Source organism: Thalassophryne amazonica, chromosome 3 (assembly GCF_902500255.1).
Source record: "Thalassophryne amazonica chromosome 3, fThaAma1.1, whole genome shotgun sequence".
Classification (NCBI taxonomy): domain Eukaryota; kingdom Metazoa; phylum Chordata; class Actinopteri; order Batrachoidiformes; family Batrachoididae; genus Thalassophryne; species Thalassophryne amazonica.
The window spans coordinates 99196328-99211656 of record NC_047105.1 but is presented as its reverse complement, the minus strand read 5'-3'; the positions used below and the strand labels follow the sequence as shown (position 1 = coordinate 99211656).

The 15329-nt window shown below is 42.1% G+C and overlaps 1 protein-coding gene across 2 annotated transcripts in view; it reads right to left on the bottom strand.

The window, feature by feature from the left end:
- Positions 1-15329, bottom strand: part of slc25a26 (solute carrier family 25 member 26) — a 259040-nt gene that overhangs the window by 107453 nt on the left and 136258 nt on the right. For both annotated transcript variants that reach the window (XM_034167165.1, XM_034167166.1), the window contains one exon: positions 10147-10191. In XM_034167165.1, coding sequence (XP_034023056.1) covers positions 10147-10191 — 45 coding nt within the window. The remainder of the gene's footprint in view (positions 1-10146; positions 10192-15329) is intronic.

Here is a 15329-nt window from a genome sequence, read left to right as displayed (position 1 = left end):
CAAATCATTCCGCCATTTCCTCGCAATGAAAAAACGACGAGAGGGGTGGACCAGTGCTCACTCAAAGCCTGCCGACAGGCGAATGACGCAACCGACAGGTGTGAAATAACTCACGCATGCGCACAAAGGTTCAAGCTTGGCTGACGTAAAAACATATGAATCAAATCCATATATTTTTTGCATAAAATAAAAAGGTCGGATACTTTTCTCACAGACCTCGTATCCTGATCAAAAATGACTCCAAGATTTCTCACAGGAGGTCAGGGTAATGCCATCCAGAGTAAGGATCTGGTTAGACACCATGTTTCTAAGATTTGTGGGGCCAAGTAAAATAACTTCAGTTTTATCTGAATTTAAAAGCAGGAAATTAGAGGTCATCCATGTCTTTGTCTGAAAGACATTCCTGCAGTTTAACTAATGGTGTGTGTCCTCTGGCTTCATGGATAGATAAAGCTGGGTATCATCTGTGTAACAATGAAAATTTAAGCAATGCTTTCTAATAACACTGCCTAAGGGAAGCATGCATAAAGTGAATAAACTTGGTCCTAGCACAGAACCTTGTGGAACTCCATAACTAACCTTAGTCTGTGAAGAAGACTCCCCATTTACATAAACAAATTGTAATCTATTAGATAAATATGATTCAAACTACCGCAGCGCAGTGCCTTTAATACCTATGGCATGCTCTAATCTCTGTAATAAAATTTTATGGTCAACATTATCAAAAGCAGCACTGAGGTCTAACAGGACAAGCACAGAGATGAGTCCACTGTCTGAGGCCATAAGAAGATCATTGTAACCTTCACTAATGCTGTTTCTGTACTATGATGAATTCTGAAACCTGACTGAAACTCTTCAAATAGACCATTCCTCTGCAGATGATCAGTTAGCTGTTTTACAACTACCCTTTCAAAGAATTTTTGAGAGAAAAGGAAGGTTGGAGATTGGCCTATAATTAGCTAAGATAGCTGGGTCAAGTGATGGCTTTTTAAGTAATGATTTAATTACTGCCACCTTAAAAGCCTGTGGTACATAGCCAACTAATAAAGATAGATTGATCATATTTAAGATCGAAGCATTAACTAATGGTAGGGCTTCCTTGAGCAGCCTGGTAGGAATGGGGTCTAATAGACATGTTGATGGTTTGGAGGAAGTAACTAATGAAAATAAGACAGAAACAATCGGAAAGAAAGAGTCTAGCCAAATACCAGCATTACTGAAGCAGCCGAACATAAAGATATGTCTTTGGGATGGTTATGAATAATTTTTTCTCTAATAGTTAAAATTTTATTTGCAAAGAAAGTCATGAAGTCAGTACTAGTTAAAGTTAAAGGAATACTCGGCTCAATAGAGCTCTGACTCTTTGTCAGCGTGGCTACAGTGCTGAAAAGAAACCTGGTGTTGTTCTTATTTTCTTCAATTAGTGATGATAATAAGATGTCCTAGCTTTACGGAGGGCTTTTTTAAAAGGCAACAGATTCTTTTTCCAGGCTAAGTGAAGATCTTCTAAATTAGTGAGACGCCATTTCCTCTCCAACTTACGGGTTATCTGCTTTAAGCTGCGAGTTTGTGAGTTAAACCATGGAGTCAGGCACTTCTGATTTAAGGCTCTCTTTTTCAGAGGAGTTACAGCATCCAAAGTTGTGCTCAATGAGGATGTAAAACTATTGATGAGATAATCTATCTCACTAACAGAGTTTAGGTAGCTACTCTGCACTGTGTTGGTATATGGCATTGAAGAACATAACAAAGAAGGAATCATATCCTTAAACCTAGTTACAGCGCTTTCAGACAAGACTTCTACTGTAATGAAACTTATTCCCCACTGCTGGGTAGTCCATTAAAGTAAATGTAAATGTTATTAAGAAATGATCAGACAACAGGGGGTTTTCAGAGAATACTGTTAAGTCTTCAATTTCTATGCCATATGTCAGAACAAGATCTAAGTGCGGTTAAAATGGTGGGTGGGCTCATTTACATTTTGAGCGAAGCCAACTGAATCTAATAATAGATTAAATGCAGTGTTGAGGCTGTCATTCTCAGCATCTATGTGGATGTTAAAATCACCCACTATAATTATCTTATCTGAGCTAAGCACTAAGTCAGACAAATGGTCTGAAAATTCACAGAGAAACTCACAGTAACGACCAGGTGGACGATAGATAATAAACAAATAAAACTGTTTTTTGAGACTTCCAATTTGGATGGACAAGACTAAGAGTCAAGCTTTCAAATGAATTAAATCTCTGTCTGGGTCTTTGATTAATTAATAAGCTGGAGTGGAAGATTGCTGCTAATCCTCCTGCTCGACCTGTGCTTGGAGCATTCTGACAGTTAGTGTGACTCGGGGGGTTGACTCATTTAAACTAACATAATCATCCTGCTGTAACCAGGTTTCTGTGAGGCAGAATAAATCAATATGTTGATCAATTATTATATCATTTACCAACAGGGACTTAGAAGAGAGAGCTAATGTTTAATAGACCACATTTAACTGTTTAGTCTGTGGTGCAGTTGAAGGTGCTATATTATTTTTTCTTTTTGAATTTCTATGCTTAAATAATTTTTACTGGTTATTGTGGTCTAGGAGCAGGCACCGTCTCTACGGGGATGGGGTATTGGGGGGATGGGGTATTGGGGGGATGGCAGGGGAGAGAAGCTGCAGAGAGGTGTGTAAGACTACAACTCTGCTTCCTGGTCCCAACCCTGGATAGTCACGATTTGGAGGGTTTAATAAAATTGGCCAGATTTCTAGAGATGAGAGCTGCTCCATCCAAAGGGGATGGATGCTGTCTCTCCTAACAAGACCAGGTTTCCCCAGAAACTTTGCCAATTATCTATGAAGCCCACCTCATTTTTGGACACCACTCAGACAGCCAGCAATTCAAGGAGAACATGCGGCTAAACATGTCACTCCCAGTCCGACTGGGGAGGGGCCCAGAGAAAACTACAGAGTCCGACATTGTTTTGGCAAAGTTACACACCGATTCAATATTAATTTAGTGACCTCCGATTGGCGTAACCGGTTGTCATTACTGCCGACGTGAATTACAATCTTACCAAATTTACGCTTAGCCTTAGCCAGCAGTTTCAAATTTCCTTCAATGTCGCCTGCTCTGGCCCCCGGAAGACATTTGACTATGGTTGCTGGTGTCGCTAACTTCACATTTCTCAAAACAGAGTCGCCAATAACCAGAGTCTGATCCTCGGTGGGTGTGTCGCCGAGTGGGGAAAAACGGTTAGAGATGTGAACGGGTTGGTGGTGTACAGGGGGCTTCTGTTTAGAACTACACTTCTTCCTCACAGTCACCCAGCCGGCCTGCTTTCCCCGGCTGCTCGGGATCTGCTGGGGGACAGCTAACGGCGGCTAAGCTACCTGGGTCCGCACCAACTACAGGGGCCTGGCTAGCTGTAGGATTTCCAAAGTGTGGAGCCGAGTCTCCAATTCGCCCAGCCTGGCCTCCAAAGCTACGAACAAGCTACACTTATTACAAGTACCGTTACTTCTAAAGGAGGGCGAGGAATAACTAAACATTTCACACCCAGTGCAGAAAAGTGGGGGAGAGACAGGAGAAGCCGCCATGCTAAACCGGCTAAGAGCTAATAGCTGCGCTAAGCTAGCAGATTCCTAAAAACACACAAAGTGAATAATGTGTGAATAATTTAGAGGTGATTCAGCAGAGAGAGTGCTTTAATTATGGCACGTGAAGATTACACTGTGAAATAAATTGTTATCTAGTTATCTAGAGCAATCTAACTACGCAGATTAAACAGCTAACAGATACAGCAAAACACTGCTGTGCTTCGGAACGAGGAAGTGATACAATACCGCAGTGAGAGCCAACCACCAGTAGAGGCCAGTCAAGCCACAGGACCAGACCTGAAGGACTCTCGGTCCACGAGAAAGAAAATTCCTCTGGTCTGATGAGAGAAAGATTGAACTCTTGGCAAAATGTCAGGCATCATGTTTGGAGGAAACCAGGCACCATCCCTACAGTGAAGCATGGTAGTGGCAGCATCATGCTGTGGAGATATTTTCAGTAGCAGGAACTGGGAGACTAGTCAGGATTGAGGGAAAGATGAATGCAGCAATGTACAGAGACATCCTGGATGAAAACCTGCTCCAGAGCGCTCTTGACCTTAGACTGGGGTGACTGTTCATCCTTTCAGCAGGACAATGACCCTAAGCACACCCCAAGATATCAAGGAGTGTCTACAGGACAACTCTGTGAATGTCCTTGAGTGGCCCAGCCACAGCCCGAACTGAATCTGATTTAACATCACTAGAGAGATCTGAAAATGGCTGTGCACGGACGCTCCCCATCCAACCTGATGGAGCTTGAGAGTTGCTGCAAAGAGGAATGGACAAAACTGCACCAAGCCTGTGGCAAACATATTCACGAAGACTTAAGGCTGTAATTGCTGCCAAAGATGCACCAACAAAATATTGAGCAAATGCTTCTACGCATGTGATGTCTTAGTTTTGTATTTTTTTTCTTCATGAATATGAAGAAAAAAAAAAAAACTTTTTCCATGTTGTCATTATGGAGTGTTGGGAGTAGAATTCTTAGGGGGAAAAAAAGGAATTTACTATATTTTGGAACATAAAGTGAAGTGCCGTGAATACTTTCTGGTGCTGTATATGACATATGGAAAGGGTTTTTTTTTTATCTGACTGTCAAACCATATGACAGATAAAAGCAAATCATGATTATAGGCTCATAGTGGTTGACTGTCAGCTTTAATTTGAAGGTTATTCCATCCAATTTGGATAACAGTGAAGGACGTATAGTGGAATGTTAAGTTGTGTCACAGCCAAGGGTGTGTAAACTTATGTTTTCTTATTAAATGATTGACAAGTTTAGACAGATTTAGGTCCTGAGTTAATTTTCAATGGTACAGTTCATAAGTGTAGTTTTTATTGCACTTTCCTACATTTTACAAGTTTGTCTATTTTTTCCTGGACATTTTCTCATGTATATTAAGTAATTTAAAATGTATATGTCAGTTAGGTCAAATTTAATCACCAAAAACTGTCAAATCCTTCACATCACTGGATCTGTTCCGCCAAAACACCTCATGTTTATGTTCTAGTTTCACTAGTTTCAGCGCAGACATGAAGAGGATGACTGCGCAAGGGTAGTCTGTGCATAAAATGCACACGGACAGTTGTGCAGCCCCGGCGCTGCAAAGTATGATTACTTCTCAGGGAGAGCAATTGAGCAACAGCATGAAGTGATTACTAATATTTTCGTTGTCCATCCCCCCCTGCAAGCTTAATCTGTAACACACTGTCCCATTCTCTGACTCGCACATATCCATGTGGACATCACAAAAAAAACAAAACAAATGCTCAACACATGCTAACACAAACAAGTAAACGCGCATGGGTACAGCAGACAGGGTGTACAGGCTCACGATGAGTCGTGTGGAGTCTATTAGCGCACAGATAAAAACAGAGAATTTGTTTCCCCACATCAAAGGCCTGGAGCTGGGAGATTCCTCTCCGTCTCTCCTTCGCAGGTTTCTCTCTTCCCGCCCTCTCTGTTTCATGAATAAATAAGAGGTAAACCTGGGAAAACAAATTTCATGACCTTTGAACCTTTGCAACTCTGCACCTGGACAGTTTTCCAGAGGTAACTGAGCTGTGCACAAGTGGATCAGTAGATCGTGTCACATGTGCTTGTGATGTACACGTGGGTGCACATTATATTCAGATATTGCATGTACAGGCATGCACAATTTGTGTAGGATGAATGAGTTTTGAAAGTCTTTTCAACAACTGTGGTAAAATATTTCGACACCTTCCTGAATTCCTACATTATGGAACATTTGTCAAATCTATTTGTCTTAGATTTTACAAATGAATGCAACATCTACAACCAGAGTAAACACAAAACACAGATTTATTTATTTTTTTTTTAGAACTGCAATGATTCATCAATTATTCATCAACTATTAATTGGCAGCTATGTTGATAAGCGATTAATACTGAATAAGTCCCTTCAGCTGCTCCCTTGTTTTCACTTGGGGAACCACAGCAGACCCAAGGTTGATCTGCATGTTGATTTGGCACACGCTTTATGCCAGATCCCCTTCCTGATGCAACTCCACATAGAGGTTGGCTTTGAACTGGGAACCTTCCGCACTGGAACCAAGCACACAAACCACTTGGCCACCACACCTACAATTCTGAGTAATTAAAAAAAAAAATTAAAATAATTTTATTTCAGCTTCTTGAATGTGAATATTTTCTGCCCTAAACATGCCCCCAGTGTTCACAATCACTGCCCGAAATCTTTACAGACATTTTTTAAGCTGTACTTTATTTTTTATATGTTTGTTTATATTATATATATATATATATATATATATTATACAGTACATCTAATTTATAATTTTTTTCGTCTTGTTTTTTGTGGTGTCCAGTAACTCTGTGGGAGCAACACCAATTTCATTGTTCCCACTAGCCCCGTTCAGTGGCAATAAAGCCTATTCTATTCTATTTATTTTAGCAGCTGCTTTACTCCTATCTGGGAGCAAACTGAATGTCTTTGGGCTGTGGACAAACAAGATGGTCGAGGTCATCATCTTGGGCTCTGGAAAAAATGAAACATATTTCATAATTTTTTGGACATTTTATGGACCTAACACCTAATCGATTGATTATGAAACAGTCTGGATGGTCCTTTTTGTCTTTTTTTTTTTTTGGAATGTGAGAGATGGATGTATATTACAAATTAAATGAAGCTGAACACACAAAACATGAAATATCTTGAGTCCATATTGTCTGCAATAAAACAGAAGTCAAAGTCAATGTAAGGATCACTGTGGGGCTTTTTATTTGCATTTTCTATACCATCCCAACTTTTTGTAATTTGGAGTTGTAATAATGACTCTTTCCTTGCTTGTCATTTACTTCCAGGATGTGGTTTTTGTGGTTTTGGCTTGAGGAGGAAGACAGAATGCCATTACACTTACTGTAAAAATTTAAGTTAAACCCAATATTTTTATAAGATTTACAGCCATTATACCAAATGCCAATATTCACAAAAGAGCTCGTATGAGCGCACCATGAAACATCACACCGGCGGGCAGGCTTGCATGATCCCGGTGCGACGGTTTGTGCACGCGACGGTTAGCAGCTGCTCGCACTGTGTTCCATGGGACGAGGTGCACCACATCGCGCCACTGATGTGGAGGAAAATAAAATAAAAACCAGCTGTGTAATTAGTGAATATCACTGGGCTGATATAAATAATACATAAAAGGGGATGCAATACAGAACCCCGCAGTTAAATAACCCTGGTTAAATAAAAATAAATAAAATACCACTCATGGGATTTATACCCACATGCTCTGTTTACCAGACGGAAGCTTACCACTGCGCTACAATCACTGTCTTGTAACAGGAGCGTGAAATGGCTAAAATCAACAAGCAGATAAATGTATTTTCTAAAAAAAAGAAAAAAAGCGATGTGATAACTGACCAAATGGTGTTTGGTATGGCGTATTTCTGCTGATATGTGACTGAAAGTGGCGTATTTGTAATACTGTTGGGTTGTCCTGGTCCTGCGGCGCGCCGCTCACAGCCCTCATGGTCCGACACGTGTGTCATGTCAGACATGACATTCAGATCGCCTGCTGCGTGTCAAAACAGACTGATGATCCGTTTTATGTTTGTATGTATTTCCACACAAGCACACACGCGTGTGTCTGTCAAAACATGGGACATGTGCTGTAGCTGTGATGTCCAGAACCGGAGATGTCTCAACAGCTGTGAGCAGCCAGCCACGCCCCCTATCCTGTCAGGGGAGTTTGCAAACCACACGTACACAGGTGTTGGGAGGGCGGGGGGTAGCGCACGAAACAGACGCACACGTATTGTAGGGGGAGCCAGCACTCTAGTCGTGGGGCACCGCCAGCTCAACAATGATTGCTGCTGACTGTTGTCGTGTTAATAGTGTGAATGACCACACTTTTTCTAAGTGCCAAATGAGCAGTGTTAGATGTCTGTGTGTGTCACCTGGGATTTGGCCGAGGGATCGATGGGCTCGCATAGCGCACACTCTGTCTTTCAGCCGCTGGTGTGCACAAATAGTTGTAGCAACAGGTGTACAAGGCAGTTATGATTTTACACATTTTGCACGATTCCTGCTTCATGCGCACTTTATGCGCACATTGACCAAATTCGCACGATGTGTGATGGGACCCTAACTATCGAACCTCTGCGTGAATTAATGTTATCTGATCTGGTTATTGTAATGTCTGATTTAGTGATTAAAAACATAATTACAGATTGCAAAATTATTGAAAATATATGTCCCTGTTGAGCATACAAGTGTTTAAAAGCTCTGTTTGCCGTTATAAAACTGTTGGGGTTTGAGATTAGTAAAGCAAACACATATGCAGAGAGAACACAAAACTACTTCCTGTCACCACAGCGGAGCTTAAAATGACCTCTGCTTAAGCACTCTAGCAACAATGTATCACAGTACTACTACATTATGAAAGTTTTTGTTTAAAAAAAATCTTACAGTGCAAAATTCTTGATGCTTTAGTGGAACTAGTTGTGTTGCCATTTTGAATTTTGGCAGGAGTTGCCTGTGACATGCCAGGAATCACATGAGATCTTGTGCATCAGAAAGTAAATACACGGATACGATGTGGATAATCAGCCCATGGGGCTATGTGGTCATTACCAGTAGTACTGCAGTACGTTGTTCAAATGCTGTTAATAATACGGTTGTGTCGTAGCCGCTCAGACCATCAGAGCCCCACCACGTGGAAATGTCTCATACCTGTAGCCACGGCTCTTAAAACAATATATTGGATACAGTCCTGCATAAGTGCTTGCTCACAGGGGGTCGTTTTGACCGTTGGGGTTTTACATAATTATTGTATGGCCTTGCCTTACAATATAAAGCGCCTTGGGGCAACTGTTTGTTGTGATTTGGCGCTATATAAAAAAATTGATTGATTGATTGATTGATTGATAAGTTCAACGACCACTGAAAAGCAGTAGATCTGGTTTTTGAAAAAAAAATGTTGAGTTGTATCTCTCTCTCTTTCTCTCTCTCTCTCTCTCTCTCTCTCTCTCTCTCACTGACAGCTGTGCCGGCTCTGTGTGGAATAAAAAAGCCATAACGCAGCACATTATCCCACAGAGCAGATGGGCCATCCTTGAGTGAGAATGCCACACACACGTATGCTCTCAGATTGCTTCACTGTGGCTTTTCTTCTTTTTTAATCAGAATCTCGTCTCGTTCATTAAAGTCTCTGAACAACCTGGTGGTCATTCGAAGGGAAAGTAGGCCGTAAAAACAAGTGAAGAGGCAATTTTACCTTCTCAGCCTTTAACTCCTGCCTCTAATTGTGGGTGAACAAATGTTAGTTCATAAAGGGGGTGATAGTTCTGCAACATCTGGACGGAGAAGAGGAGTAAAGTGAGGAGGAAGGGGGGGAGGGAGGAGAAGGAGGAGGAGAGCAAAGATTCCAGCTCTCCACCAAAGGATATGTCCAGATGGTGTGGGGAGAGGGAGAGAGAGAGAGAGAGAGAGAGAGAGAGAGAGAGAGAGAGTCTGACTGAGACAAAGAGACACTTGTGAACAACAAACTGAAGCTCATGAATTCGCAGACACGCACATGCACAGCTGTGTTGCGTACTGTTCGTCCCAGCTTGACCATTAGCTCCCAGCGTTGATGGAATGTTTCACTGTCCGCCTCTCGCACCCTTGAGACATGATGTCACTTCAACAATACGCCGTCTTTTTCAAAGAGAAATGACTTTTTATGCGATCAGAGCCACACAGCGAGAGGGAGGCCGAGCCGAAGGAACGGACAGAGAGAAAGACATTACGAGAGAGAGAGAGAGAGATGAAAAATGCTGCAAAGAGGAGAGATATGCAGGAGTGGATGTGCTGGTGATAAACTGAAGGTTGGATTGTCGGTAGCTGTGACAACCCATTAAACCAGAGCACACAAGGTCTGTTTTTCTATGGCCACAGTGACACACGGCAAAACGGGTACGGTGTTCAAACTTTACTGGGGATTTATAACCAAGACTCATTAAGGAGAAAGGAAACAGAACAATAATAAACACACAAGTGAATAAAGTGTTGGACAAACATTTAGTGACAGACATACCTTTAAATATTCCCAAAGTGGAAATTGCACCAGCGAGAACGGGATCTGAAAAAAGAGACGGACACCATTTTAATACGCAGTTATTATACCTCCCACACACAAAAACAAGAAATACAATGTAATGCTAAAATACCCTCAGTCGTATGAGCATAAAATAGGAAACAGAATGTGACCTTTTGACCCCTTAAAATATGTCAAAGTTAGCCATCTTTGAACTTGTTCGTCTGTCTCCCAAGAATGTTCCCTGTGTACGACGTCTGTCAATAAAGTAACGGTCCTTTTTATTTTTTTTCAAAAACTATATGGATTTCATTCATATGTTTTTACGTCAGACATCCTTGAACCCTCGTGCGCATGCGTGAGTTTTTCCACCCCTGTCAGTGACATCATTCGCCTGTGAGCACGCCTTGTGGAAGGAGTGGTCCCGCCCCCTCGTCGGATTTTCATTGTCTGGAAATGGTGGAATTAAATGGACTTTTTTCCATCAGAATTTTTTCAGAAGCTGTTAGAGACTGGCACCTGGAAACCATTTGAAAAATTTATCTGGCTTTCGGTGAAAATTGTACGGGCTTCACAGAGAATAAGGTCTGTTAGTACAGCTTTAAGGACCCCTTTAAGGACGCTTGGCCTAATGCTGCATATAATACATGTAAATAATGAGTATGGCAGAGCGGTGGTTATCATTTTGTCAGCTTGATCACAGATCTGTAATTTTCTGCAGGTTTTAAGTTACATGTTTAACATCCGATGTCCTGCACTTGTCATTCCTGCCACCTTTCTGTTTCCTCTCCATCGCCTGACTGCTCCCTCGGTTCCTTCTCACTTATGATGATTAATGAATGAGACAGGCTGTGGTTTGGCCGTCCCAAATACGCACAGATGGAAGGATGGAAAAATTAGAAAGAGGAGAAGAGAAGGATGGAGGAAGGCCTGAGAGCATGGCCACTGGAACGAATAAAATGGCTCACCTAGGAAGTTACACATGCACACGTGTATCCTCTTGACTTGTGCGGTGGGAACAGCCAAGCATTACAGGAAGGAAGAGAGGGAAGAAAAAACAGAGCCAAGAGAGAGAAATAAATAAAGTGACACTGACTTTGTGTCATCAGTCTTTGATCATTGCAACAGGAGGATCATTCATCATCTGCTCCACCCACGTTTCACCAGACTGTTACCACGCATGGACAAAAACTGGACCAATCCAACTCTGAGTCAGCTGGCGCACACAAAGACAATATGTGAACTGTGTTTACGCCACTTAATGCGCTTAATAAGCACTTAGTCCAAATTAACTGACCTCACATAAACACTCCATCTCAACCCAAGCTACTTAAAGAGGATTTGGAGAGCAAAGAGACAAACAGTGAGCTAAATAAAACTTTTTATAACCATTAATGTGACATGCAGTTTCACTCGTGATTACTTCAAAAACAATCACATTTCGTGTTCTGTGCTCTTAACTATAACTCAGTGCAGCAAATGTTTGTGCAATGTGATTAAGATGAAGAGAGTTAACTGAACAATGTTCTGGGCCAAGATTTATAGAGATGTGCATCCTTTCCCATACAAATTAGTGGACTCAAATCATGAAAGAATTTATAATATAATGTTCTGCAAGACATAATAAAGCCTTTGCAAATATGCAGCTGCAGGCCAACATCTAAGTTTAAATTCTTCCCTTAAAAATTCATGCATGCAGCATGAATAGTTCAAAAGTGATCTCCTTGGGAGGTAAAGCGGTGGGAACGACACCAGAAGATCAGTTCAAATTCTTGTCAGACTGGAAAATCACAAAGGGCCCTTATGGCCCAGTCACACGGCACTTAATGAAGGGCAACGAAGCCCTGACAAAACAAGAAATCTGGACTTTGATTGACTTTCATTGGCATCGTTTAACCTTCGAGCAGCTTTGTTCCTGCAGGTGACAGTCAGGATTTTTAAACTGTTGAAAAATTTTAACGAAGAGCAACGAACACCTCAATTTGTCAGTGTTTCGTTTTGCTGTCCTTCTTGACTTTTTTTAATCCTTTGTTTAGTTTTTGTAACATTGTTTAGTTTGACTTCGTTCGAGCAGCTGAATGTATTGTTTTCACTCAGTGCAGAAGCCGGTTTGTGAGTGCTGAGGCTGCTGCTGTGTTCATGTACCGTCGGAAATTACAGGGCAAAATCAACCTGTTTGCTTGGATTTTTTTTGAGCACCTTGCATGGCAGCATGCCGACATTGGCATGAGTGTGTGTAAGTGTATGGGTAAATGTGTGGCATCACTGTAAAGCACTTTGAGCTTCTGATTCAGATGGGAAAACCCTCCAGTTATCGTTCACTTGCAGAAATTTAGTTTGTTTGTTAAAAAGGCTCTTATTAGGGAAACTGTCCCTTTTTAAAGAGGGGCTAGCTTAGAAATAATTCTTATTTTAACTGATAAAATATACTAAAAACATGCACTTCCCACCCTTCTTATGAGTTTTTTTTTTGTTTTTGATAATTAATAAACCACTAAAATAAAAAAAATTATAAACAACGCATCAGATTGGTCAGAAAATTCATGAAGTATGTGTGTGGGGACCCAGTTACTGCTGTAATGTATCCATATTGAATTCTATGTGCAACAGAGGGAGAATGTTGATAATAATGCAGCAGATAACAGGATAGTTACAGAGGAATCGTGCAAATGGTGATAGAAGCACCAAATTCATCACAAATATTCCTTAGACATTACTCTTTTGAAAATAATCGACTGGCCACTTGAATTTTCATTAGGCAGCCAGGTAGGGGTTAATTGAAGAATTACACAGGGGTCAAAATTAAAAGATGCTCCAATTATATTGAAAACTATATCACATTATTTGTCTGATCATAAAGATCCCAAAAAGGTATAGTTTAAGCTATCTGTGATGGAATGTTCTGGAGTTATGGTTAAAAACAGCAAGAATGGTGACAAAGGTCAATTTCAGTTTGTACAGGAGTCAAAAGATAAAGTTGCTCTAATTTTTGTAAAAAGTGATGCAAATTACTGATTGAGTTAATAGGGTGTTAAAAAGGAATAGTTTGCACCATATGTCATGCTTAGTTATCACGTTACAGGGTAACATATGTGACATGTCATAGAATCCAATGGACATCAACATTGTTTGACCTTTACTTTGGAGACGAAGCATTCAACATAGTCAAAACTATTCCATTTATTAATTCTATTAGTTCAACCAATAATTTGGACTACTTTTTACCAAAATTGGAGCAACTAAAACTTGCCGAATTTGGTGCTCCAATCACCATTTGCACAATTGTTTCAGTTATCTGCTGCACTATAAGATGGACTGAGAAAAGTTTCACAGTGCAGGTACGATCAGCGCGATTGTCAGCACTTATAGTGAATGTGTGGCAACTGGTATTCACACTCCAATGCACTAGATGGCAGTGTTAATGGCAGTGTGAATATCAATTGCCACACATTTGCTCTAAGTGCTGAATCACAAACAGAAGTTTTAGTTTTCAAATTGCATTTTTTACAAATGAAAAAAAGACATATTTAGAAATATAGATTTATTTGTAAAAACCAACACACGTTACAGTAACTTGTGTGTTGGTTTTTACATATATATAAACTGACCAACCACCGATGACAGGAAGCTCATTTTCCCATCCATAATGCCTTTTGGAAATGGTGTTTGTACATGCTCAAACCGTCAAAATTAGTGCATTACTTTAAAACTAAAACATATAGCTGTATGTTCACTTTGTAAAATACAGAGGGTGAACGTTAATTTCATAATTCTCTGGAATTAGTTTGTTTAAAATTTTAATCACAGTCCTATAGTCCTTAAAATTTTAATCATAAATCACACTGCTTGCTGTGCACGTCTCCTGCACATGTCTGCAAGACTGCATGTCTGTGAAATAAAGTGACTTTTTTCTTCTCTCCTTTCTGTCTGGTAGCCTTCTCTTCCTTTCTCATAGGACTGAGCTCTATCTCTCATAGCTGTCTGTCGCTACAAAACATGTAACAGATAGGAACTAAAATGTATGATTTCAGGCTTTACAAAAGTTTTAAAAATGTTAAGCTTTACTCCCCCTCGAACTGCCACCTTATCGTGGTGGGGGAGTTTGCGTCACCCGAATGATCCTAGGAGCTATGTTGTCGGGGGCTTTGTGCCCCTGGTAGGGTCTCATTAAGGCAAACAGGTCCTAGGTGACAGGTCATACTAAGTGCAGTTCAGAACGCCCATGACCAGTACAACATCAAGGACCGAGACGTCGCCCGGTATGGCGGAGCCGAGGCCCCACCCTGGAGCCAGGTCTAGGGCTCGCGTGCGAGCGCCTGGCAGTCGGGACTTACCCCACAGGGCCCGGCCGGGCTCAGCCCAAAAGAGCGACGTGGGCCCGCCCTCCTGTGGGTTTACCACCTGCAGAGGGGGCCATAGGGGTCAGGGTGCAGAGAGGATTGGGTTGGCAGTCGAGGGCGGGTGGCCCGGCGGCCCGGTTTCGCGCTAACAGCCCCTGGCTGAACATCACCTCGCTGGGGGGGGGGCCTGAACTTGTGCGGGAGGTTGAGCGATACCGACTAGAGATAGTCGGGCTCACCTCCACGCACAGCTTGGGCTCCCGGTACCCAACTCCTGAGAGGGGCTGGACGCTCCACTTTTTCTGGCCGTCACCCCACGAGAGGAGGCGGAGAGCTGGGGTAGCATTGCTTATTGCTCCCCAGCTCAGTTGCCATGTGTTGGAGTTCACCCCGGTGGAACGAGAGGGTCACGTCCCTACACCTTCGGGTCGGGGACAGGTCTCTCACTGTTGTCTCGGCCTACGGGCCAAGCGGCAGTGCAGAATACCCGACCTTCTTGGAGTCCCTGAGAGGGGTACTAGATAGTGCTCTGACTGGGGACTCCACTGTTCTCCTGGGGGATTTCAACGCCCACGTGGGCTGCGACAGTGAGCCCTGGAGGGGGGTGATTGGGAAGTACGGCCTCCCCAATCTGAACCTGAGTGGTGTTCAGTTGTTGGACTTCTGTGCTAGTCACAGTTTGTCCATCACCAACAACATGTTCGAGCACAAGCGTGTCCATAAGTGCATTGGCACCAGGACACCCTGAGCCGGAGGTCGATGATCGACTTTGTAGTTGTATCATGTGAACTTCGGCCACGTGTCTCGGACACTCGAGTGAAGAGAGGGGCTGAGCTGTCGACC